We start from the raw sequence: 26449 nt of genomic DNA, 5'->3' as shown, positions 1-26449 counted from the left end.
CGGAGCTACAGGGATTTAAAGGGTCAGATTTGCGGCGCTGCCGCGGATCCCTGAAAAACGCCCCATACAAAATGGCACGAACTTATGACGTCGTAGGTAATGTAATGATCGTTAGATTTGTATGTGCGTTCAAACAAAATTACTAATATCTTTGTTATTTGTGCGTTTATGTATATAGTTTATTTATTATAAAATGTCACATTTAATGTAAGGAAGCTAAAACTGTATGAATTTTCTTCTAATTACGATAAAAGATTTTTAATAGATTTTGAAATTTTATAATCTCATTTATTTTGCAAATATCCAGACAATCTTTGTTTTTATGTATAAATTAGTTAACATTGACCCTATTTACCCGAATGTATCATAAAAATCAATATATTCAAACTAGTCATCATCCCTATTGCAGATGCCCCCATTTTTTACGGAGCCTGGGCCTTTATTCCTAATGTCGACTAAGCAGACCATATTATATTTATCTTAAATGATTTGGGACATGTTCTTTATTTCTTTATATAGTATAGAATATAGATTATAGATAAAATGTGCGTAACATGTACTAAAAGGTATTATAATATTTCAAAATGATATACTCATTCGTTGTTTAAAACTGTGACACAAGAGTTGTTGACCCACCCTCTTGTTATTATATTAACCAAACCACGATTGAAGTAGGTCGTCGCATCACACAAAATTTTTCAAAAAATTCGAAAAGAGAAAATAAATTGGAGAATGGTGGGGAAAGTGGTACGAATTCATCTGAAACTATAAGTAAGAGGCAGTGTTGGGCTCGACCGTAAACCTTCATCTCATGCGTTCGCGCGCGTTGTAAAGATTTACGAGTAAAGATTTACCATTTATACAGTAACCCGCATGCCGGTGTAACGCATTTGCATAAAACTGTGGTGCTAGTGTGTGCGGTATTGTATTGAAAGTGCAACGTGGTCATCATTAAAGGTAAGATTAGCTTAATCATTTAATTATAGCCTAATTTCTTTTATCATTACCTTAACTATACTAATTCTTATTTTTTTTGCTATTTAATTATCTAAATTATATGAAAATGAAAAAGACAAATTATTGAATTAGTTTTTGCTTGATTATAAATTTAAATATCGTCTGTTTTTATGAAATTATAGTTGTATCGTTAAATTATACTTGACAATATTATAATCCACAAAAACAAAGTGGCTAATTTGAAATTAGGAGGTTACTGAAAACATTTTTACTTGATTAAAAATTGAAATATTTCCTAATTTTTAATGAAATTATAGTTATATCGTTAAAGTATAGGAAACTTAAACAACATAATTACTATTTAAACAAAAACAAAGTGGTTAATTTTAAATTAGGAGGTTACTGAAAACATTTTTACTTGATTAAAAATTGAAATATTTCCTAATTTTTAATGAAATTATAGTTATATCGTTAAAGTATAGGAAACTTAAACAACATAATTACTATTTAAACAAAAACAAAGTGGTTAATTTTAAATTAGGAGGTTACTGAAAACATTTTTACTTGATTAAGAATTGAAATATTTTCTAATATTTTTTTAATGAAATTATGGTTGTATCGTTAAAGTATAGGAAACTTAAACAATTTAAACAAAAACAAAGTGGCTAATTTTAAATTAGGAAGTTACTGAAAAATATTTTGAATTGGAAATGTAAATAAACATGTAAAGAGACTATAGGTTTTGTTAGAAAAGTCGTTAATTTTAAACGTGGATTTTAATACAACATATTTTAAATTCGTTTCCAAGCTCCAACTCAATTTGTATTTGTTAATGGACTTTAACGTATAACGTGAGTTTTAACATACTTCACGCCAGTAAAAGATAGTGTATATAAAAATTATATTACGTCCACCCATGCACAATTTCTATATTTACGGCGGTAAGGCAATTTCACTTTGCATTTTCTCTGTTTATGAATAACGAAAGTTAATATTTTTGTACTAAGTTTCGTTTTGAGGTTGCATATCTCTTTCAATGAGGTCGAAGCGATTAACTTTAAAGTTTGTAATGAGTCTAGCCGTACTTACCATCAGGTGAGATTAGTAAAGAATAAAAAAAAACAACAGTTAAAAATATAAAAAAACCTACTTTTGTGGCTACGCGTTTTAGTGTTTTTTTCTTGGTTAAAGGCATAAATATGATGATACTTGATGGTATAATATATAGTTTTTATGAACGGATTAGATTTAAGTAGAATTTCATATTACCATCAAACTTTCACATTGATTTTAATTTTCTTATATTATTAATAATAATACCTACTATATCTTAAAACACTTTAGTGACATTTAATCAATGATAATTTTATAAGTACTATAAATTGGTTACGGCCCAAAAATCACCGCAAAAAGTGATTCGAATAGAACACTGAGCGCACACATGCACAATTTTGTCTTTAATTCCATATATTTATGTACTAGCTGACGCCACGCGGTTTTACCCGCGTAGTTCCCGTTCCCGTAGGAATACAGGGATAATATATAGCCTATAGCCTTCCTCGATAAATGGGCTATTTAACACAGAAAGAATTTTTCAGATCGGACTAATAGTTCCTGAGATTAGCGCGTTCAATCAAACTAACAAACAAACAAACTCTTCAGCTTTATAATATTCGTATAGATATATCGTTTTTACATTTCCTGAACACTCAAACCGACATTGTAGATGATATTTAGATATTATTTGTTTAAATAACGTTCGTCGTTGACCACAACTGACATTCAGTTGACTATAAATTTCTTCTTTTGAGCGCCTCATTTTTCATGCGCTAGTAACACATCTAGTATTTAGTATCATTGCATGTAATAGTATTAAATCTTTGTAAAATATCTACCAAAAAAGTCATGTTTTACTCATCAGCTTCTATTGACATTTTTCATTTCATCAAGTCGCAAATTTAATCTAAGCAAACCAATTTGTAATGTGTTAAAATAACAAATTAGCAAATCTATGTAAAATATACGCAATATACCTACTAAGGTACACGGACAGAATTGACTAAAATAACTCCTAATATTTTTTTTTACATACCAAAAAAAATCAAGGAGTTAAAATAATAAGTACGGGTTATATTTATTAGCAATGAATTACAATAACGATTAAAATATACAATAGCTTTCGATATAATCATGAATTCAGATGCTTGATACCAAAATTTAGGATTTATTTGACAAAATTAGTCATAAATTTGGACTTAAATCAACTTAGGTACGAGATTTACGTATTTGCAACTAAGCTTTCCCAAGTTTAAGTGTAAATAATTTGCGTTATTTTATAAACGTGTAATAAAAATCAAGATAATAAAAAAAGTCTTCCGATAGTTACTAATATTTTCGCTTAATATAAATTAAAATCTAGTAAAAAGCGTTATATTAATTAAATAACATACAATTAAAAATTAGCTCGAGTATATTTGCTGACATTCGGTTATTCTTCTCCACTTTAACCCCCCAGAACATTTAAACGGCTTAACCGATTTTCATCAAACATGTCTAAGAACACTCGCACATAAATCACTATTGATACAAAACAAACTAAATTGAAATCGCTTCATCCGTTCGGAAGCTGTGTCACAGACAGACAAACACGTCAAACTATAACACTCCTATTTTTGCGTCGGGTGTTCAAAAAAACATAATATGACGATGTGTTAATAACATAATATGACAGTGTATAACATTAAGTTAAGTTGTTTATGGTGGAAAATGGTTCAGTGTATTTATTTGTGTGATGTAAAAATCACGTCAAAACCTTTTGCCTGACAACGGCACGTCAATCAGCCTACGTCTACTTTTGAGTACCTACTTGCTAAGCAGTGGCGTAGTGTGCCTTCGAGGGGCCCTGTATCAAAATTAGTTGGGCCTAAATTAAGGGTAAAAATTTCTCACAAAAGAAACAAAAATGCTCGCTTAAAATAAATACTATAGTGACCTAACCTATGTAGGATGTTTCCAAGATGTCACACAGTGTATATATGAATGATGATGAATGACGATGGATGATGATGATGATGGATGATGATGACGGCGACGACGGCGATTTCCTATATGTTATATAGGCCATCGCCATCGTCGCCATCAATAATATTCATATAATCATATAATCGTCATATTTAAATAATTTAACAAAGAGTTTATGTTTTATTTACGTTCCTTTATCAAAGGCTACCAACTTGCTACTACATTCAATGCCATTGTTTTCCGGGGATAGAAAAGCTCAAACTCTTTTTAATCGACTTCAAAAAAAGGTGGAAATTGTATAAAAGTAAGTCCTTTTTTTATTTGAAAAAGTAAGTATAGTTCCAGATTGGTCCCATTTAAATTTCATGAAAATCAGTTCAGTAATTTTGTGTTAGAATGAAAATAACAAAATTTCCCATACTGTGATGCTAACGTTCTCCATATTATGATACACTAAAAATTGAAAAATAAAATTCAACCGACTTCAAAATCATAAAAATAAACTAAAAAGCGAAAAATAACATCGTTTGTGCTACCTTCTGATCACTTTGAAGGCGGTGCCAACACAGGTTATTTTTCGCTTTTTAGTTTATTTTTGTGATTTTGAAGTCAATTGAATTTTTTTGTTAAAAAGATTTTATTACTTTACAAATATTTAGATGCATGTCTTCGTTTACATGCAATGAAGTGAAAAAACGCGGCGGTGCAGTGCGAGTTAGATAATTGCTGTAACAACTGAAATCCAAGGCCAAGACTACAATATCAATAGATTTCCAATGCTCGCGATATTATGTAGGTATACACGATACGTGAGTCATTAGAGATATTTTAATCTCATGTGCTCGATTTAACCAATTAAAATGAATGGTGGATCTAGTGATTGTGTATGTTCTGCATTTTTGTGAATGCAAAATCGTCAGCTCTTTCATATTTTCTTTTTTAAACAGTATATTTTGTACAATATCTTGTGGTTTTATATCTAAACTAGCTGACGCCGCGCGGTGTCACCCGCGTGGTTCCCGTTCCCGTAGGAATATGGGAATAATATAAAGCCTAGCCTTTCTGTATAAATAGACTATCTAACACTGAAAGAATTTTTAAAATCGGACCAGTAGTTCCAGAGATTAGCGCGTTGAATCAAACGAACAAACAAACTCTTCAGCTTTATTATATTAGTATAGATATATAACAAATTAGTAGACGTAGACCCTGCCTTCGACTGGGAGAGCGTAGGTTCCAATCCGGTCAGGGGCATGTACCTACAGTTATGTGTATTTTAAGAAATTAAATATCACGAGTCTTAAACGGTTAAGGAAAAACATCGTGAGGAAACCTGCATACCTGAAAATTTTCTTAATTCTCTGCGTGTGTGAAGTCTGCCAATCCGCATTGGGCCAGCGTGGTGGTCTATTGGCTATTGGCCTAACCCCTCTAATTCTGAGAGGAGACTCTAGCTCAGCATTGAGCCGAATATGGGTTATATGGGTTATAGGGTAGGGTAGGGGTAGGGTTTCACGCGTACGAATTCGCGGGCGTCCGCTAGTTTCAAATTTATATAGGGACAGTACAGACAGTGGTACAGTAACAATCTAACAGAAAAAGTTTAGAAGTTATTCAATATGCAAAAATCGACGCGATATTAGGTTGGTCATCTTTTTCATTATTTCTATCTATTTACGGGAACTACGTAGGTACCTCAAAGCCAAACTTGAAGAGTTTTTGTAACAAAGTTAGTATAGACTCTAGAGGTTTACTTACATATTCTTAGTTTGTCGTTTGTTGTTCTAAAGTGTGTATCAAGAACAAACTTCAGTAAATGGTCCTTGAAATTGTATTATGGTAAAAAATACCCTATGCAGATAATTACATTTCCATCATTTTTAGGATTTCGTAAGGTAGGTAGGTATTTGATTTATAAATGATTGCTGTTCTACAATTATGAATTCCAGTCAGTAAAATGTCATTCCAGTGACAGTTGTACCTACTTGTCATTTTACTGACTGGAATTAATAATCGTACAAAATAATCGAACAGTGTGCCTAGTAGGAGTTTTCAATATTTTCGTACTGTTACTATCGCGTTGACGTTTTCGCAAATTTTCAGTCTGCAGGTCATCTCAAATTTTATATGGAATTGAATCAGTTGTACAGTAGTGCCACTAGATGGCGCTGCTTCAATTCCTTAGAAATTCGCGTTTACGTTACGTGACGGTAACAGTATCAAACTGCCACTAGGCCCTCTGTAGTTATGTTTTTACGGCGTTATATTGTAACTGACTAGCGTATCAGCTGGCCTATTCACTATTTTGGTCTTTATTATCAACCTATTAAGATTAACATCAAATCAATTGACAAAATGTCATTTACTTACTGTGTGATATCCACCAGTAAGCCATGTGTGACATTTTTACATAGAATATCAATTTCGTATCTCAATGTCAACTAGCATACGTCGAAGATAGTGAATAAGCCACTTTGATGTTTACTTTAATAGGTTTTAATAAAGACCAAAATAGTGAATAGGCTAACTGGTCAAGTTTTGCTAATGACTTATATTACTCTCTTATATTCTTCTGCAACTGAATTGTCCTCGTATTACTTACATTGTCGCAACTGGTTTACCAAATGCAGAAGTATATTTTCAAGAAAATAATTAGGTACTTTAGGGCTATCGAAATTTTCCTTTTTTGTGCTAAACAATATTGTGCCTTACCAAATTTCATGATTCTAGGTAAATGAGTTATTTCTGTATAGGTTTGGTTTTTCTTGCGAGTGTCAAAATACGCAGCATAGGAAATCTGCTGTATCTGATAAATTGTTGTGTGTTAACTTAGAATTTAGATTTATTTACAGCTAAGTACATAATTATATTATAAGTACATAATTCTGGAATCCTTTCCAGAATTATGTACTTTTTACTATTTACACTCAATACATCTGCTGGTTCATATAAAGACTTGACAGTCAGACAGGTGGACACCAAAGTGACCGAGTGATAAGAGATCGGTTTTTTCATTTTGAGATACTCACGGATCCCTAAAAATAGGCAACAAGGAGTTATAAAGTCGTATGTCACAACATCGACCTAAGCGATGAAGGTCGATGCAACCAGAAACTATCAATGAAGATGTGACCACAGAACTGCGGGCAACATTAAGCACTGCACGAATAGTTTCTACACTACAACAAACAGTGTTTGAGACTCGCTGTGCAAATATTATTTTATTGTTTTCACAATTTGTCACAAATGGGACACTGTTAAGTGCCATTTCTACTTTTAATTTCATCCGACTAAGAAAGTACGAATTCAGTAGTGAGAAAATCACCAGACTACCGTCTGAACTAGACACTTTTTAGGGTTCTGTAGTCAACCCGTATAATTTGGCTATATCCGTCTGTCTGTCCGTACGTCCGTCTGTCCGCGGTAGCGCAAAGACGGACTATTATTATTAGTATTATTACTAGTATGCTGTAATTTAGTAAGAGTATGTACAATGTACTTGCATTAAGCAATGGAAAGTGAGGATGATTTTCTTATCGTCTATCCTATCGTGTAGAGGATGCTTATCGGTATTTTTGTGCATTAAATTTTAGGGTTTAAAATGCTAAATTAATCTACAGAACCCTACACTGCGCGAAACCCGACACACACTTTACCGATCTTTAAATAAATACCCACGAGTATTTTTATTCTTATTTCAATAATTCTGTATTTGGTTTATTATTTAGTATAGGTATGTCATGGATAAACGTTAATACGGATTTCGTAAATGGCTGTTATTTTGATATTACAAACATAATATATTAACACTTCAAAATCATTTATTTGTATAGGTTGTTAGTAAAGGATCACGAAGAAAATTAAGATGTATGATATTAAATAATAACATGAATAGTTAAAAAACTAAAAAACACGATTGACACCCATATCATGGGGGTGCATTTAAAACAGCCTTTCCGCCATCTTGGAAGGCCACCATATTGGATTTAAGTCACGTGACTATTTTTTCGTATTCCTGACAGCCAAACCCTTTCATTTGATATTCATATCATGGGGGTGGATTTCAAACAGCCAGTCCGCCATCTTGGGGAGGCCGCCATATTGGATTTGTAATGACGTTTCTTAGCGAGTCATGTATTGTCATCAGAACTCAGAGCGTGTGCAAAATTTCATCCCAATCGAAGACCGGGAAGTGAGTCAAATTGGGATTCCAAGATTTTCTTACATACACAATTAGTTACAAGTAAAACTAATAATTACGTATTTATAAGAAACTAGCTGTCGCCGCGTGGTTTCATCCGCGTGGTTCCTGTTCCGAGAAATAGGGGGATAATAGATAGCCTATAACCTTCTCGATAAATGGGCTGTCTAACACTGAAAGAATTTTTTAAATCGGACCAGTAGTTCCTGAGATTAGCGCGTTCAATCAAACAAACAAACAAACTCTTTAGCTTTATAATATTAGTAAAGATAGGCATCTTGGATATTGGCTTAGTTACATAAAGGTGTACTATTTCATAGATGTCACGCTCTAGAAATTCTGGCCATGATGTTTAACATCTCGGATTGATAAGAAAGAGATGATAAAGCACTTTCTAAACCGTACGACATTCATACAAGTACTGGTTAGCATAGACTGCGGTGTTATTATTTTGAGAACATCAGCTGTTTAATAGAAAATTATTGTATTACTAGCAGACGCCCGCGTCTTCATCCGCGAGGAATTATATTTTTCACAAATCGTGAGGGAACCGTGGATTTTTCCGGAATGAAATGTAGCCTTTGTGTTAATCCAGCGTATTATACAACGTGTCCCAAAATTCAACGATAAGCGGGCGCCAAAAGATTGACCTGCTCATGAGCACTTAAGGAAAAATAATAAAAAAAATATACCTAAATTTTTTTTTTAGTTACAAAATAAATTTTAAAATTCTTTGAAAATTTACACCTTGTATGATATTTTGAACTACCGCAGCTACAATTTCTTAAATATGCTTAAGATTTTTTTTGTATCGGAACCTAAGTAGTACTACTATTCACCACAACTCTTAAAAACACCACAATGCCCGCAGTTTTTACACAAAAAAATATCAAAATATTTTTTTTCCCTCAAATTTTTAAAGATTTTTACTTTCAGTCTACTCATGGTCTTGCAAAAAAAAGTATGAACACCGCTATGGCAAGTTATTTTCAAAGTTGACGCAACTAATCAAGATTTCAAAATAGTATAATACCCTAGGATAACTAGTCGCAAAAAAAAAATATGCGTACCATTTGTAAACAAGAACTAAATTTCTAAAATGTTTTTGCTCCTAGAAATCACTTTTACTTTATGCACAAAATGATGTGAGTCATACGTTGCAATTTCCTAGAATTTTAATGGAACGAACGATAACATTTAAAAATAAGAGAGAGAGAGAGAGAGAAAGATAGCGATAAGTATACGTTAGAGAGGGATAGACAGATGTTCTTTGTTGAATGACAATGATGCAGGTAAAGAAAATCCTGTTCCCAGCAAGTCAGTACGCTCTGCTCCTTTGTTTACTGCGCAACTTTCCGTATTCAATTGACGTGGCTCTCGTACTAACGACTTTTGGCTTTGCATTTTGGACTGGACTTAAGTGATCTGCAAACTGAACTGACCTGGCATTATTTTGGACTGTGCCTGTGTTTTGTGAATTGGACTTTTGGTGTATTTTGGACTGTTTAGCGTTATCATGCCGCAACCATACACGCCGATGGAATACGCTAACATGCATCTCATTTATGGAGAATGTCGGTGCAATGCTAACGCTGCTAGCAGATTGTATCGAGAAAGGTACCCAAACGCTCAAAGATATCCAGATTATCGGGTATTTATGAATGTGCATCAAGCGTTTTCGGAGGGTCGTTTGCCGTCAGCTAGAAGAAACGCTGGAAGACCTAGATCGGAATGCGATGAAGAAGTTCTCAATGAAATAAACATTGATTCAACTACCTCAGTGCGTGCCATAGAAGCAGCTACGGGAATCCCAAAAAGTTCAGCACATCGAATACTAAAACGTCATCGGCTACACCCATATCATTACAGACGTGTACAAACGTTACTATCACGGGACTATCCACTGCGGATCGCATTTTGCCGAGTGATGCTTCAAAAGCATCGGGAAGATCCTCAGTTCTTGGATAAAGTACTATGGTCGGATGAAACAACCTGCAAGAAAGATGGCTATTTAAATCTTCACAACCTACACAGCTGGAGCAATGAGAATCCGCACCTGATGAGAGAAGACAAATCCCAATATCAATTTAAGGTCAACTTATGGACGGGCATTTTAAATGGAAAAGTGATTGGGCCTTTTGAATTACAAGGAAACTTAGATGGGGACAGTTATTTGAACTTTTTACAAAATGATTTGCAAGAATTACTAGAAGACGTCCCCCTAAGCGACCTTCAAAATATGTGGTATCAAAATGATGGTTGCCCAGCTCACTACGCTCGTCCTGTGAGACAATACCTAGACCACGAGTATCCGGGGCGTTGGATCGGGCGACTTGGTCCTATCCTATGGCCACCCCGATCACCCGACCTAAACCCCCTGGATTTCTTTTATTGGGGTTGTCTCAAAGACAGGATCTACGCAAAACCGATTACGACATTGGACGAGCTTCGGCAAAAAATCACTCAGGCTGCGGCACATATCAATGCTAGAAGATATGCGCGAAAAATAAAACGGTCGTTTTTAAGGCGATGTCGTGCCTGTATTAATGCCGGTGGAAAACAATTCGAACATTTACTTTAATGTTGTGTAATTAAAATAACAAACACATTTTTGGAACATAGTAAAATTTATTACTAACAACAAGAACAATTAAGAAATTTGGTTCTTGTTTACAAATGGTACGCATATTTTTTTTTGTGACTAGTTATCCTAGGGTATTATACTATTTTGAAATCTTGATTAGTTGCGTCAACTTTGAAAATAACTTGCCATAGCGGTGTTCATACTTTTTTTTGCAAGACCATGAGTCAAAGTAGACTGAAAGTAAAAATCTTTAAAAATTTGAGGGAAAAAAAATATTTTGATTTTTTTTTGTGTAAAAACTGCGGGCATTGTGGTGTTTTTAAGAGTTGTGGTGAATAGTAGTACTACTTAGGTTCCGATACAAAAAAAATCTTAAGCATATTTAAGAAATTGTAGCTGCGGTAGTTCAAAATATCATACAAGGTGTAAATTTTCAAAGAATTTTAAAATTTATTTTGTAACTAAAAAAAAAATTTAGGTATATTTTTTTTATTATTTTTCCTTAAGTGCTCATGAGCAGGTCAATCTTTTGGCGCCCGCTTATCGTTGAATTTTGGGACACGTTGTATATCTTAATTTTAAAAAGCCAAATAGGTTGAGTAGTTGCGGCGTTGAAGAGTAACAAATATCCAAACATACATCCATACAAATTTTCACGTTTATAATATTAATAGGACATTTATATTAAGTAGCGTAGTCCGCGTTTTTTAGATGTAGGATTAGGTATACCTGATACCGCGATATTGAAGGTGGTAGCATGTTATGTGTCATCATTACCAGCCTATTTTAAGTCCCTTTTGGCTTCTATCTTTATACGAGAAACGACATGGAGCTCGTTAAGCCGTCGGACTCTGGCATTATCATTAACATCTGAAGTGATGATGAGCATAAGCCCGCCAACTCGCATTGAAATCCAATTATGTTTAGATTGAGTCATATTAGTATAAACTATCTGATATATAGAACTTTTTTAACTATCTCGTCGATTCAGTCCAGTCTATATATGATATCCTTAAAATCGAAAATTATAACCTAAGCCCGCCAGCTTTCACTAGAGCAGAATGGATGGTTTACGCTCCATTTTGCCTCTACAGGGCTAGGCCTTGTATACACTCCTACAAGGCATAGCCCTGTAGAGGCTAATTTGGCTAAAAATAATAAAAGCGTATTAAAAATTCATGCAAATATCAAAACTATTTTTGCGTCATCTGCCTAGAGTCGTGTTTGAGGTACAAAAGCATTTTTAGGATTGTAACCGTTACAGGGTCGCGGCTTGAGGTTTGCAGTGATCGCTCTAAACTTCGCAGCGATGTTATAATAGTAAAGTGAACTATTTATCTATTCTTACTATATTAGTATTGTATCACATTGAACTATATTTTAGTATTGAATCGCGTGGTTTTTCAGTTAAAAATACATGGTTGAGTTCAAAAAATGTTGCAGAAGATTCATTAACCGTCACCAAACCAAAACATGAATTATTAACACTGTTATAAATTATCTATACTTGTGGTGAAAATAGACCTCCTTACTCAACACCACGCTTTAACGACGCCATCTATAGTAATAAGTAAATTTTCACCGAAGAAACTAAAGCTTTACAAAAGAATATTATTGGAGAAGTAAAGTAAATTAATATCTAATATTATATGCATTGGGAATGCAATGGGGGATTCTGAATTTTATAAAAGAAAAATGGTGCAATGACTGAGGCATTTAAGGTTCAAAATATGACCCAGACAAATAATATCCAGCGGGGGATTCTAAACCCTGTAAAATACCCAAGGATCAAAATCAAAACACACTATCTGCATTATTTGCGCGAATGAGCGTGACCTTCATTAGAAATGGCACTGAAGGAACATAACAGTTCTTAATTTTCTAGTAAAATAATTTGAAGAGGTGATAATGAAGAAAATGAATGAGTAATCGAGAAACTTGCTTCATTATTAAAGTAAAATTTTTCTCCTCATTACCTACACGAGTATTTTGGTGGCGTGTGTTGGTAAATGCAAATATTCAAACGCCTTTGTATTGTATAAAATTTTATGGCGGAGTGTATTTGGGACAAACAAGTTGTAAACCGAAAACAAAGTCTAATCTCAAACGACACGGCTATCAAATCAATGATTAGGAATGACGATTGTGGAACGTTTGTTCGGTTTTGCGTAATTCAGCATAGCCTGTGGTATATGTTAGCTAAAGTTTCAACATATTTATAATATAAAACACATATTAAAATATAATAATCTTATACTTTGTGTCCCTTAGACTCGTACGAAGAGTTTTGGATCGTTGTTCCTGTTTTTTTTTTTAGTTTGAGCCAACTTATCCTAATAACTATACAAATCATGCCCACGTGGAATGGTGGCAAGAATACTGGATGCATTTCCGCGCTGGACAGCCAGGCTGATCCTTTGCGCAAAAAATGAGCCAGCCCTTCTGTCACCAGTCGAAGCAACTAGCCGCGGTGAAATGATTCGGTAAAACTTTTTGGCACTGCAACTCCATGGCCCAAGGGTAAGAGGTACAAATATGTAACTCTCTGTCAGAGAGGCATACTTGAGCCACTTACCGGAACACTGAACAGGAACCGGTGAGAGGCATACTTGAGCCACTTACCGGTTCCTGTTGAATTAAAGTAAGAGCCGTGATAGACCAATGGATTTGACCTCTGCCTTCGATTCGGAGGGCGTACTCTGATCTACGAGTACCTCCAACTTTTCAATTAAGTATGTGAATTTTAAGAAATTAAATATCAAGTGTCTCAAACGGAAAAACATCGTGAGCATAATAATTGTAAAAGGATAAAATAATTCAAGAAGCCCCGTTTTTTGCAAAGAAGTTTTGCAGTTTTATAGTAATGGTAATAATTGGAGCGAGAATACAATAAGGAACATAAGCTAACTTATCCTAATAACTATACAAATCACGCCCACGTGGAATGGTGGCAAGAACACTGGCTGCATTTCCGCGCTGGACAGCCAGGCTGATCCTTTTCGCAAAAAATGAGCCAGCCCTTCTGTCACCAGTCGAGGCAACAAGCCGCGGTGAAATGATACGGTAAATTTTTTTGGCACTGCGACTCCATGGCCCAAGGGTCTCCACGGCAAAAGCTACAAATATGTAACTCTCTGTCAGAGAGGCATACTTGGAGCTGTAATGAATAAATAAAAATATTCAAATTCTAACGTGTCTCGTTACCATTTGTTCAACGACAATAAAGATTTGTGCAAAAATTTAGTTTATTCTTTTTTTATTCTTAACAAGTCAGCCCTTGACTACAATCTTACCTGATGGTAATTGATGCTGCAATCTAAGGTGAAAGCGGGCTAACTTGTTAGAAGTAGGATGAAAATCCACACCCCTTTCGGTTTCTACACGACATCGTACCGGAACGCAAAATCGCTTAGTATAAATTAGTCTGTAAGTTTCAGAGGTGAAATCTTAAGATGACTGGATTAAAAGTCTGGAGACTGACTTTAGAATGCTGTGGCCGTTGTAGACGTTCGTTTTGATACTATCGAGTAAAAAAGTTTGCAAATTTTGCATAATAACATAAACAATACCTATTGTCTTTAAAGATGGAGGAATTTATTCCCAAATAAATTAATTATAAATATGTTAGATATCTCTACACGCATACAATAGCTGTGATTGAAAAGACTGACAGCTGATATTGTAGTTTAAAATCAATATTATATTTCGATTTCTTGATAAAATGGATAGTAATTCGGCTAATGTTTGCTTTTGTAAGCGATATTGCTTTAGTCTAACTAACGCGCGGTTTACCCGCATGGTTCCCCGTAGGAAAACGGGTATAACATATAGCCTATATATAGCCTTCCTCGATAAATGGGCTATCTAAAACTGAAAGAATTTTTCAAATCGGACCAGTAGTTCCTGAGATTAGCGCGTTCAATCAACCAATCAAAAACCAAACAAACGAACTCTTCAGCTCTATATATTAGTATAGTAAAATGATAGATGTGGTTTATGGTGAAGGAATGATGGTAAACGAGAAATTTTACAGGAGTTAACCGATGTTTTTGTTTTTTTATGGAAAGAAAAGAGGGAAACGCAGAAAATTCATTATAATTTCATATATAATTTAACAAATATATTTGTTCTGAATAAAATATTCTGCGTTATGTAGAAACTTGTTTCTAAATAAAGTAAACTTACTACAGTTGATAAAAGGTAAGATTTTTTAATGGTGTGTGTCATTTTAAACGAACATCCTAAAAAAATTAAAACAAAATAGTTCTTTGCTAAATGTTGTACGAACAAGCTTTTATTTATTATATCGTAGTACTTTAGATACATAATTGCTTCTTAGTCAGGGCGGGGTGCCAATCTGCAGTAGATATCAATCGATATCTATTTATTATTCGTTTAATATACACCGTGTCCATATCGTGTACTTTCATCTTAGCTTGCGTCTACAAATGTTAAGTTACCTTGTATCAGGGGCGTAACTACCGCTATATCAGTCGTATCAATGATACGGGGTCCCCGGACTAAAGGGCCCCTTAAGTCCCTTACTTACTTTTGCTTACGTTAAAGCAAGTAGTAAAGAAAGCTTTCCCGGAAGTATGCGCCCCAAAAGTCAGAAACATCATACATAGGCTAGGTCACTGCCATATTTATCTTAAGCGAGCATTTTTGTTTCTTTTGTGAGAAATCTTTACTTACCCTTTATACCCCCAACTAATTTTGAGTAGGTAACATGAGTGTAGATTAAAAACCTATTTAAGAAGTTGAAATTAATTGTTATTATTCCCCACAAAATTATAAAATAAGGAAAAAATCAGCACATTATAAGTACTTAATTCTCTTTTATCGGAAACTAGCAGACGCCCGCGACTTTGTTGCGTAATCAGTTTTTCACAAATCCCGCAGGAACCACGCATTTTACCGGGATGAAAAGTAGCTCAAGTGTTAATCCAGAGTAAAATCTATTTCCATTCTAAATTTCAGCCAAATCGCTTTAGTAGCTGCAGCGCAAAGAAGAAACAAACATACACACTTACGCACAAACTTTCGCCTTTATATTATTAGTGTGATGTATGCAAAATAATGCGCTGTTTACACTTGATAATTTTTTCGCGGATATTAGTGTTATTCATTGCTCATAATGACGAATTAATTATTATAAACGGAACCCTTGAAAACGCGTGCTATACAAACTCTTGGCCTTCTTTTTAATAGCCAGTCAATTACACTGAAGTGTTAACGGATCTTGTGTGAGTATTAACGAACTGTAGCTTGGCAAGTCGAAAGCGTTGTTATTCTAAGAGATATTAACTGTAAACAGTCAAGGTGGATTTTTCTTTTCGTATCTTCGTTAAGGTTGTTCTACACTTATGATTCGAGATTTGGATATTATAGCTGGACACTAGATAAATACATTAAAGTTTGGTTTTATAAGTTAAAACATTTATTACTTAATACTTATCTAGCGGAGTGGAATTCAGTTATTCTGAAATCCCGCGGGAGCCATGGATTTTTCAGGATGAAAATTAGCCCATTAGTTATTTCAGAATAAAATCTATTTCCGCTCTAAATTTCAGGCAAATTGCTTCCGTAGTTGCAGCGTTAAAGTAACATACATCCATACATTGTAAAGAAATTGAGGTGGATAGAAACCGGACAATTACAGGTTGATTACGAAACATCTCATTACACCAATCGTATATTAGTTTTTAAGTTAATTTCTTGCTTGTTATTATCCTTTTTGGTGTACGATAAAGTATATTTCATTCATTCATTCATTCATCTCTATAGTTATATTGATGCCTCATCATAAAAGCGCTGTGTTTCGTGGTAGTTTCAAGTTTGCCACCAGCTCCGTAGCTCGCTGTGGCATCGTGCTGAGGTGGATACCTTCTTTGTCCACTACCAGATTTTTGTTTGTTTATTTTATTTAACTATTTGTGTGTGGACAAATAAAAATATATTTTGTTCTATTCTATTGTATACAAACTTTCCTGTTTATAATACTAGCGGACGCCCGCGACTTCGTCCGCGTTGAATGCAGTTTTCTCACAAATCTACTGTTCACCCGTTTGTGCTATTTTTTTTTTTTATTCTTTACAAGTTAGCCCTTGACTACAATCTCACCTAATGGTAAGTGATGATGCAGTCTAAGATGGAAGCGGGCTAACTTGTTAGGAGGAGGATGAAAATCCACACCCCTTTCGGTTTCTACACGGCATCGTACCGGAACACTAAATCTCTTGGCGGTACGTCTTTGCCGGTAGGGTGGTAACTAGCCACGGCCGAAGCCTCCCACCAGCCAGACCTGGACAAATTAAGAAAATCTCAATCTGTCCAGCCGGGGATCGAACCCAGGACCTCCGTTTTGTGAATTCACCGCGCAAACCACTATGCTATGGTTTAACAGACAAACAGACAAACACCCCGGTTTTGCGTCGGGAGTTAAAAAATAATGTTGTGAGTGTGTACCAAGCATTAGTTGTTACCAACGGCGATTTGCGGCGTGTGTACTGCAGTCAGTGCCGTGCGGAGAAAGTGCTATTGGACGGACGCTTCCCGCTCGAGGTCAAGCGCGAAACAGGTTTCGATATTTTACTTTTCTTTCATAGCAAGTAAAAGTAACGCGCCTCAACTTTTCGTCAATACTCCTCGTTTGCAAAGGTCATGCGAATGGTTCGTACAATGGTGTCGTGTGAAGACATTGTTGTGTTGCATTGACATCGATTCGTCATTAATATTCTTTTTTTTGAGCCATTTTTTTTTTATTCTTTACAAGTTAGCCCTTGACTACAATCTCACCTGATGGTAAGTGATGATGCAGTCTAAGATGGAAGCGGGCTAACTTGTTAGGAGGAGGATGAAAATTTTCCTTTCGGTTTCTACACGGCATCGTACCGGAACGCTAAATCGCTTGGCGGTACGTCTTTGCCGGTAGGGTGGTAACTAGCCACTAGCCAAGCCGTTTTTTTTTGCCATATCTTTTTAAATATGACTAATCTTCGTCGTCATCAACCCATATTCGGCTCACTGCTGAGCTCGAGTCTCCTCTCAGAATGAGAGGGATAAGGCCAATAGTCCACCACGCTGGCCCAATGCGGATTGGCAGACTTCACACACGCAGAGAATTAAGATAATTCTCTGGTATGCAGGTTTCCTCACGATGTTTTCCTTCACCGATTGAGACACGTGATATTTAATTTCTTAAAATGCACACAACTGAAAAGTTGGAGGTGCATGCCCCAGACCGGATTCGAACCCACACCCTCCAGAATCGGAGGCAGAAGTTATATCCACTGGGCTATCACGGCTCTTGAGGACCAATCTTCCTGTGGCCTAATTCACTAATTTGGTCTCTATTATCAACTGATTGAAGTGGACAACAAAGTGTTACATACTATATAATATACACCGTAAGTACCGGAAGACGTTTGTAATTTGTATCATAGTATGTGGATGACACTTTGTAAATTGATTTGTTTTTTTTATTTTGATGGGTTGATAATAAAAACCAAAATGGAAAATAGGCCAGCTGGTTCAGGTCCAAATAGTCGTAAAAGACTGTATGTAGATGAGTGCAACATTCATTATTCATATTTCATATACAGCAAGTATTGTACGTGATAAGCTGTTTTTTTTACCCTACTCTCACTTTTTTTCATTATTTAAAAGTTAACCCTTGACTACAATCTCACTTGGTGAGTGATGATTAAATCCAAGATTGAAGTCAGTTGCGCGCGAACCGCGCTAGCGAACGCAAGTTGCCAAGTCAAGTATTGCGCCAACGTGTAATTTTTTATAAATCTACCCGCTATTTATTTTTTTTTTACAATGGAGGAAGATGGTTTGAGTGACTCTGAATCGACGGAAAAAATAGGGTGTAAGAGGCCGAGGGAGTCAGATGGTAGTGATGACGGATTCACAACGGTGACAAGACGAAAGTCGAAGAGAGGCGAGCGAGATAATGTATGCGAGGAGGGAAGGAGTGCTGAGGAAAAATATACTGAAGTTAGTTTGTTTGGAACACATACACTCCCGAAACAGATGGCCTTTGCAAGATTTTTGAGAGACGAAAATATTGGAAATGTCATGAAAATTAAATATAAAAGCCCATACAAATTAATAATACGATTTAGCGAAAAACATAATGCCCAAAAATTGGTTAATTTGAAAAAATTAGAAGAATTGAACATAAGGGCTCAATTCACAACTGACAGCTTATTATCCTACGGTATTATCAAAGGTGTTGATCTGGATACTAGCGAAAAAGAGCTATTGGAGAGTCTAAGTTGTGATTACGACATAATTTCTGCTAAAAGGTTGCGACGTGTGAATAATGAGGGTAAATGGGTTGAAAGCGAATCGGTGAGACTATGTTTTAATAACCCTACTGCGCCTTTATACATAAACGCGTATGGATGTAGATTCGATGTTGAACGATACGAGTTTCCTGTGACACAATGTTCTGGGTGCTGGAAATTTAATCACGTTAGGAAATTTTGTAATTTAAATAAAAGCATATGTCCAAAATGTACTGAATATCATGATAACTGTGAAATAAAGGAATTCAAATGTGTAAATTGCAAAGGTCCCCATATGGCTCTTGATAAGAGCTGCCCTTTTTTTATTAAAGAAAAAGAAATTAGACAAATAATGAGTCAAAGAAATGTTACATATAAGGTGGGTCTTGAGTTATTTCTTAAAAATAAAAAAGAAGATGAAAAATATCACGACATAAATGACGCAATAAACATAGAAATAGATACAGACTTTATAAAGGAAGTTCCAACGAATGTGAATAGAACTTACAGCAGTGTACTCAAAACCAAGGCGGAAATACATAAAAATGAAAAAAGACCTTTAGTTGAGAATAAAGTTAATAAGAGTAAAAATAAGGACAAAACAGAAAATAAGTATAAAAAAACCAAGGTTAATTCAAATAATTATAATAGTGAAAATCAGAACTTCGAAATGGATTGCGACCGAAGCGAAGACAGCGATCAGGAAAAAGCAGAAAAAAGAAGAAAAAGAAAGTTTGACGTGTGGAAACTACTTCAACGAATTAAGGAAATTATTGTCTGTGAAGAAAACGTTGGTGACAAAGTTTTGTTAGTGGTAAAAGCTGTTTTTGAAGAATGTAAGTTGTTTTTAGTTGATTTTTTGAAAGAAGGAAAGTTATATGACATTCTTACAAATATAATATTTAATGGATAAAGCATTCAATTTAAACATAATTCAATGGAACGCACAAAGTTTGAAACCTAAATTGTTAATGTTGGATAACTTGTTACATCAAGAAAAAGTTCATTTAGCCGTTATCTCTGAAACATGGTTGGATGCAGATTATGATCTGCGTATTAGTGGTTATGATATATATCGAAAAGATCGTCACTTAAAATATTTGGTAATAAAAGAACTTTTGGAAAAATATAAGGGATTTTCACATATATATACTGATGCATCTAAAGATGGAAAAGGATTAGGCGCAGCCTTTATTCATTTAGAGCAAAGTAACTCGGCTATGTTCAAAACTGACCGCCAAATTTCTATTATGACCATGGAACTCGTTGCAATTTTAGAAGCTCTTGAATATATTAGGAATTTAAATAAGCAAAATGTTGTTATTATTACAGATAGCAAAAGCGCCTTGCAGCATTTAGCTCTGTGCGCCTCTGGTTATAGCAGAGGTATGCCAGTAGCTTACAAAATTCTAAAATATATATATGACTCACGTCATATTAGTCTGAAGTTGCAATGGGTTCCATCTCATATATGTATAAGAGGAAACGAGGAGGCTGACAGACGCGCAAAATCAGCAATAATGGAAGGCACAGAGTCGTGTATATTACCGTTCTATACAGAAGTATTGAATAAATTCAAAATTATATGTTATAATAAATTTAGAGAATATTTTGATTTAAGAAGTAAAGAAAAAGAAGGAATTTGGTATAGAACTATACAATATCAGCCTCCTCGGTTCCCCTGGTTTGGCGGTATTAAATTAAGCAGAAAATACATAGTGTTAGCTCATAGGCTGCGTTCTGGACATTATCCGTCTAAGAAGTTCGCATTTTTAATGAAAAAGGTTCCTTCCGCCATATGTGAAGTTTGTGATACGATAGATGATGTCCAGCACATAATAATGGAATATGGCAAGTATAACGCAGAAAGAGAAGAATTTATTCAGAAATATCGAGTTAGTAAGTTCGATGTTGGAGCCCTGGTGAGCTTTCTTTGTCAACCAACATCAGAAGGTTTCAAATCTTTTATTGAGATATTTCTGAATAAATAATCTTTTGAATACTCCAACTCATAGTTATAATTAAGATAAATTTTAATTTTAATTAAGATTAGAAAAATTAGTTTGTTTTTTTTTATATAATATGTAATATCAACGGAAGATTCTTGTAATTAATTTAAGTAGCTTTGTTTTTATCATGTTATTGTCATTGTTAATTAGGGTACGATGGGACTGACATGTTATTTATAATAAAAGTCCCTTAAAACTTATAGATTAAAAAAAAAAAAAAAAAGATTGAAGTGGGCTAACTTGTTAGGAGGAAGATGAAAATCCACACCCCTTTCGGTTTCTACACGACATCGTACCGGAACGCTTCACTTGGCGAATACCTCCCGAATCGCTTGGCGGTACGTTTTTACCTCCTTGTCACAGTCCGTTAGATTTGTGACACTGTGTAATAATTATACCAGATTGTGATAACACATTTGACAATGCAGTTCCAAAATAAGTTTTAATTTATTTCATTTACATTTTCTTTTTAATTAAATTTACGGCAAATATGTATTGAAAAAATGAACTATTACACTAATATTATAAAGGCGAACGTCTGTGTGTGTGTCTGTACACGTATTTGTTCCTCCTTTGTGCTACAGCTGGATTAACACATAGACTATTTTTCATCACAAAAAAATCCATGGTTCCCGCAGAATTTGTGATAACTGAATTCCACGCGGACGAACGGACGTCCGCTAGTTAATTATATTTATGAAAAAGAAACAACTTAAGCTTGTTACAATATCATAATTCGTCGGAATTATACACCCCCTACCCCTTTCCTAGTAATGTAATATAAATCAACCTAATAATTTGGAATAAAGGAACGAAAATATATGTGAATGTATAGCATATCCAAATACAAAGATTGTTGAATTGCAACGTCTCCCATTCTCGTAATTAATAAAACCATATTTTTATGCACACATTACCGACACACTGCAATAATAATGCAATTTTATTATACTTTAAAATATCGTGAGTTGTATCCATTATATGAAATTTCATTATATGTAGTAATGCGTGTGGATAGTAACAACCTAATAGGTAGGCGATACCTACTCGTGTCGTGAATCTTTTTTTTTTAAATTATTTTTTTTTAATTTCTTTGCGTAGTTTGACTAACGAGGCTTATGAGCTTACTAGCTGACGCCGCACGGTTTCACCCGCGTGGATTCCGTTCCTATAGGAATACGGAGGTAATGTACAGCCTATATCCTTCCTCGATAAATGGGCTGTCTAACTACTTGAACGTCCATGATATCAACCAGATATATAGGCAAAGACCCCGATAAGCCCCGCCCCCCAAAAATCGCCAAAAATTACCAAAATTCGACAGATGCCGACCTACTATAAACGTTACGACTACTTAAGTATCGCACGTATTTGAAAATAAAATACCACGTCGTGCAGGGGAGAATATAGAGAATAACTTTACCTTTGTAATTAAACCCCCAAAAAATATTTACTTTTAATAAAAACTTAAACTTTGACTTTTTTTTATAAACTTATAAACTTTTTCAAAATCAATCAAACTTTTCTTACACAACACTAAGATATTTATACACCAGATTGAAGTACACAGTCATTTCAAATTGGATCAGTGTATCCTGAGATGAGCGCGTTCAAGCAAACAAAAAAACAAACTCTTCAGCTTTTTAATATTTCCAAAGTTTTCGATTTTTACTTTTCCTGCGATATAGACTACTCAGAGATTTTATATAATTGTCAGTATTTTATAGTATATATTTTGGAGAGATAGCTATATGTACGTCATACCACCAAACCATAACGTCACTACATAAAAAAAATAATAAAAACGCGATCATAAATTAAAATTTATTTTTATTCGACGCGTGTGGACTAAAACGGAACTTGCAGATTTAAGGAAAAACATTTCCTATCGAGCTAATTATGTACTTAAATAAATAATATGAGTAAGTGAGTTAGTTTTGCATAATATTCATACTTGTAAGTAGCTCATACACATGGCAGCGGTATTTCAAAAACACAGCAGCTAGATGGATGTTGGACTCAGAAGTAATTCCTAGTGGGTTTACCATGCTCCGGTGTGATAGGAGAGACAATCGGCGAGGTGGCGGGGTAGCTATAATAGCACGGTCAAAGTATACACTTCAACCAATGAGTGTACCGTGGGATGATTCCTTGAACAGTGAGGTGGTTTGTGGCGGTCTTTATTGCGGAAAGACATTAATAAGTATATTAATAGTTACTTATATACCTCCAAAATCTACTGATAGGAATTACTTAATGGTTTTCGGGTGTATAGAAAAAATTTGCTCCCATTATAGCGAGAAAAACATATTAATATGTGGTGATTTTAATTTTAACTCTTCTTCCTTTAATGCTAAGGCTCAATTTGAATTTGTAATAACTTTTTGTAAACTCGAACAAGTTAATGACATATATAATGACAGCGGGCAACTTTTGGACCTTGTACTTATTGGTGGATCATTGAGCCAGGTGCTAGTGCAAAGGGCTGAGGAGTCACTACTTCCACCCGATGCATACCATCCTCCGCTTGAGATTAGTTTTGACTGCGCGCCGGATTATAATCTTAATAATGGTTTCCCATCGAGCTTGAAAACGGAATGGAATTTTAAAAGAGCGAATTTTGAGTTGCTCTATGAGCGCTTGGGTAATGTTGATTGGTCACCTTTTTATGACATTTTAGAGCCACAAAGAGCAATTGAAATGTTTTATTTAATTCTAGAATCCTGTTTTGTTGGTTGTGTACCTTTCAAACAGTGTCCATATGGGGAATCGAGGTATATATATCCCGATTGGTATTCTTCCAACACTAAGCGAAACATAAAGTTAAAGGCACAGTATCACAAGTTACTGAAAGCCACTAAAGATTTGTACTATCGGCGATTGTTTGCTGAATACCGATCTTTAGTCAAATCGAATATTAGGGAAGATTTTGAACTATATAGGTGTAACATGGAGCGGAACATAAAAAGTCAGCCAAATATGTTTTGGAACTATATGGCATCGAAACGTGCGAGGAGACGTAACCATAAAATTATACATGAGGGAGAATTAGTGTCACAGGAACAGTGTGCAGAACTGTTTGCGAAATATTTTAAATCTGTATCCTCCACGCCTGTGCGTAGAAGAGGCAGTAAAGGCGAGCGGAGGGGGTAGTGAACGTATACACATAGATTTTATTCATATTAGTGATGTAAGATTGGCGTTAAATGAATTAAAGCCGAAGTTTTCTGCTGGCCCGGATGCCATTCCGCCATATCTAGTAAGGGATTGTAGAAGTGTATTGTTGTTCCCATTGCATTACATTTTCGATGTCTGTTTTGGAAATTCTTTCTATCCAGACGTTTGGAAAACATCTAGAGTAGTGCCTGTTCCCAAAAAAACCAACAGTGTCGAAGTCAATAACTTTAGACATGTTGCAGTACTGTCAGTATTCGGAAAGTTATTTGAATCGATATTGGAGAATCGAATTAGGAGGCAGTTTGAGTATCAACTTGCTGATGCACAACATGGGTTCCGCGCAGGTCGGTCAACTTGTACTAATTTATTGTCTTTCTGGACTTATGTGACTGGAGCAGTGGATGGTAGTTCGCAGGTGGATGCAACTTACTTTGATTTTCAAAAAGCGTTTGATGCAGTTGATAATGACGTGCTTCTTAGTAAGTTTGCATCGGTTGGAGTTACACCGTCACTACTGAAGTTCTTTTCCAGCTACTTGAGAAATCGGAGACAGTACGTACAGTATGAGGGACATTGCTCGGAACCATATTTCACTCATTCTGGTGTGAGTCAAGGAAGTAACCTAGGCCCGTTGGAATTTTTAATTTTGATCAACGATCTGCCGAATGTTATAACCCGCGCTAGGTGTCTAGAAAGATTTTTAAATCGTCTGTTCGCAGACGATTTAAAAGTCTTTCTTAAGGTGGAACGCGCTTCGGATGTTCAATTTCTCCAGGACGACATAGACAATGTGTTGCAATGGTGTAATCAAAATAAATTGTATTTTAATATTGATGAATGCGCAGTAATTACGTTTAGTCGAAAGGTAGCACCGATTGTTGGAAATTACAAGTTAGGTGACACAAATATTTTGCGTGTGACTGCTATTAGGGATTTAGGGACAAGTATGTCTGAAGACTTATCATTTCGCAGTCACATACAGGATATTTGTGGTAAAGCCTATAAAACTCTTGGGTTTGTACTCCGACAATCGCAGCATTTTAACTCAATTGCTATAATAAAGACTCTGTATAACACGTATGTGCGGAGTAAACTTGAATGTAATGCCATCATTTGGAGTCCGTTTGAGTACAAATACATAGATATGATAGAAAAGATTCAAAAAAAGTTCGTCCGTTGGCTTTATAGGAAACAATATGGATATTCTGTGGGTTATCCTACTATTTATCCAAGCGTCTTTCTTCTGGGTATGACAGGGTACAATAAACTTGACATAAGACGTAAAGTAGCACTGCTACAGTACATAATAAATTTAATTAGAGGTGAAAAAAGTAATTCTGTTATATTAAGGTCAATAGATTTACATGTTCCCGACAAATATGTAAGTTGCCGACGTCGCCAGTTATTTGCGGTGCCGTGTGGCAGAACTAAAGTGAGCCAGCATGCGCCGCTGGCTCAAGCGCTGCGCCTGCTCAATGATCTCACTAGTAGATATTTAGAATTAGACATTTTTCACACCCCTGTTTATCAGCTTGTAAACTTCTATTGTTACTAGAATAGATTTTATGTATAGGATATCTTTAATTTTGTTTTTTTAACTAGTTAATTTTTATTGTTATTTTTTTGTGTATTCTAATTCTTGACTATTGTTACTAATTTATATGAATTGTTTAATTTTAATTTATTTCACTTGGTTAATGTAAATTTATTCTTAATTTTTAATTTGTTTGAATTAGAATTTTAAATTATTTTGATTGTTTAATATTCATTTTGTAATTTTAGATTTATTGTTGTAATTATATTTCTGATTGCTCAAGAAACGAATTGGGAAACTGTAATGTTTCTCTGGGCATATTTCATGTCTATAAATATATAAATAAATGAATAAATAAATAAATAATTTTCAGGATTGCTAAAAAGTTGTTAATAATTATTATTCCTTGATTTTAATTTCTTTAAAAAAAAAACAGAGCCGTTTAGGCTAACAATGATCTATTGATGATACCTATTGATTACACAATGGCAAAGTAAATCTATGCACTGTTTACTAACAAACAAATTAATAACTTACCCACCCCCCCATCTTTTATACATATACGGGCGCCATTTTAAAAATGTATATAGCCTATCACAGTTCTGACGAACTCAACGACACCAACTTAAAATGTTAAAATCCGTCCAGCCGTTCGGGCCGTAGGGCGCG

At 34.8% G+C, this 26449-nt stretch overlaps 2 protein-coding genes across 2 annotated transcripts in view; both read left to right on the top strand.

Annotated features, from left to right (window-relative positions):
* The first annotated feature begins 659 nt into the window (after window positions 1-659).
* LOC112043946 (acyl-CoA Delta-9 desaturase) overlaps window positions 660-26449 on the top strand; it is a 47550-nt gene continuing 21760 nt past the window's right edge. The window contains exon 1 of the mRNA XM_024079638.2: window positions 660-957. The gene's annotated coding sequence lies outside the window, so the exon portion shown is untranslated. The remainder of the gene's footprint in view (window positions 958-26449) is intronic.
* Window positions 18517-20580, top strand: LOC112043693 (uncharacterized). The gene has a single exon (XM_024079211.2). It carries the CDS (start codon window positions 18591-18593, stop codon window positions 19971-19973), a length of 1383 nt encoding a protein of 460 aa, XP_023934979.2. The 5' UTR covers window positions 18517-18590; the 3' UTR covers window positions 19974-20580.

The sequence above is a fragment of the Bicyclus anynana genome, chromosome 9 (genome assembly GCF_947172395.1).
Source record: "Bicyclus anynana chromosome 9, ilBicAnyn1.1, whole genome shotgun sequence".
Lineage (NCBI taxonomy): Eukaryota > Metazoa > Arthropoda > Insecta > Lepidoptera > Nymphalidae > Bicyclus > Bicyclus anynana.
The sequence above is the reverse complement of the archived record's forward strand: the minus strand, read 5'-3'. Positions and strand labels throughout refer to the sequence as shown.

Excerpts from the sequence above, each read along its gene's own strand:
- LOC112043693 (XM_024079211.2), top strand. The coding sequence starts at position 18,591 with ATGGAGGAAGATGGTTTGAGTGACTCTGAATCGACGGAAAAAATAGGG.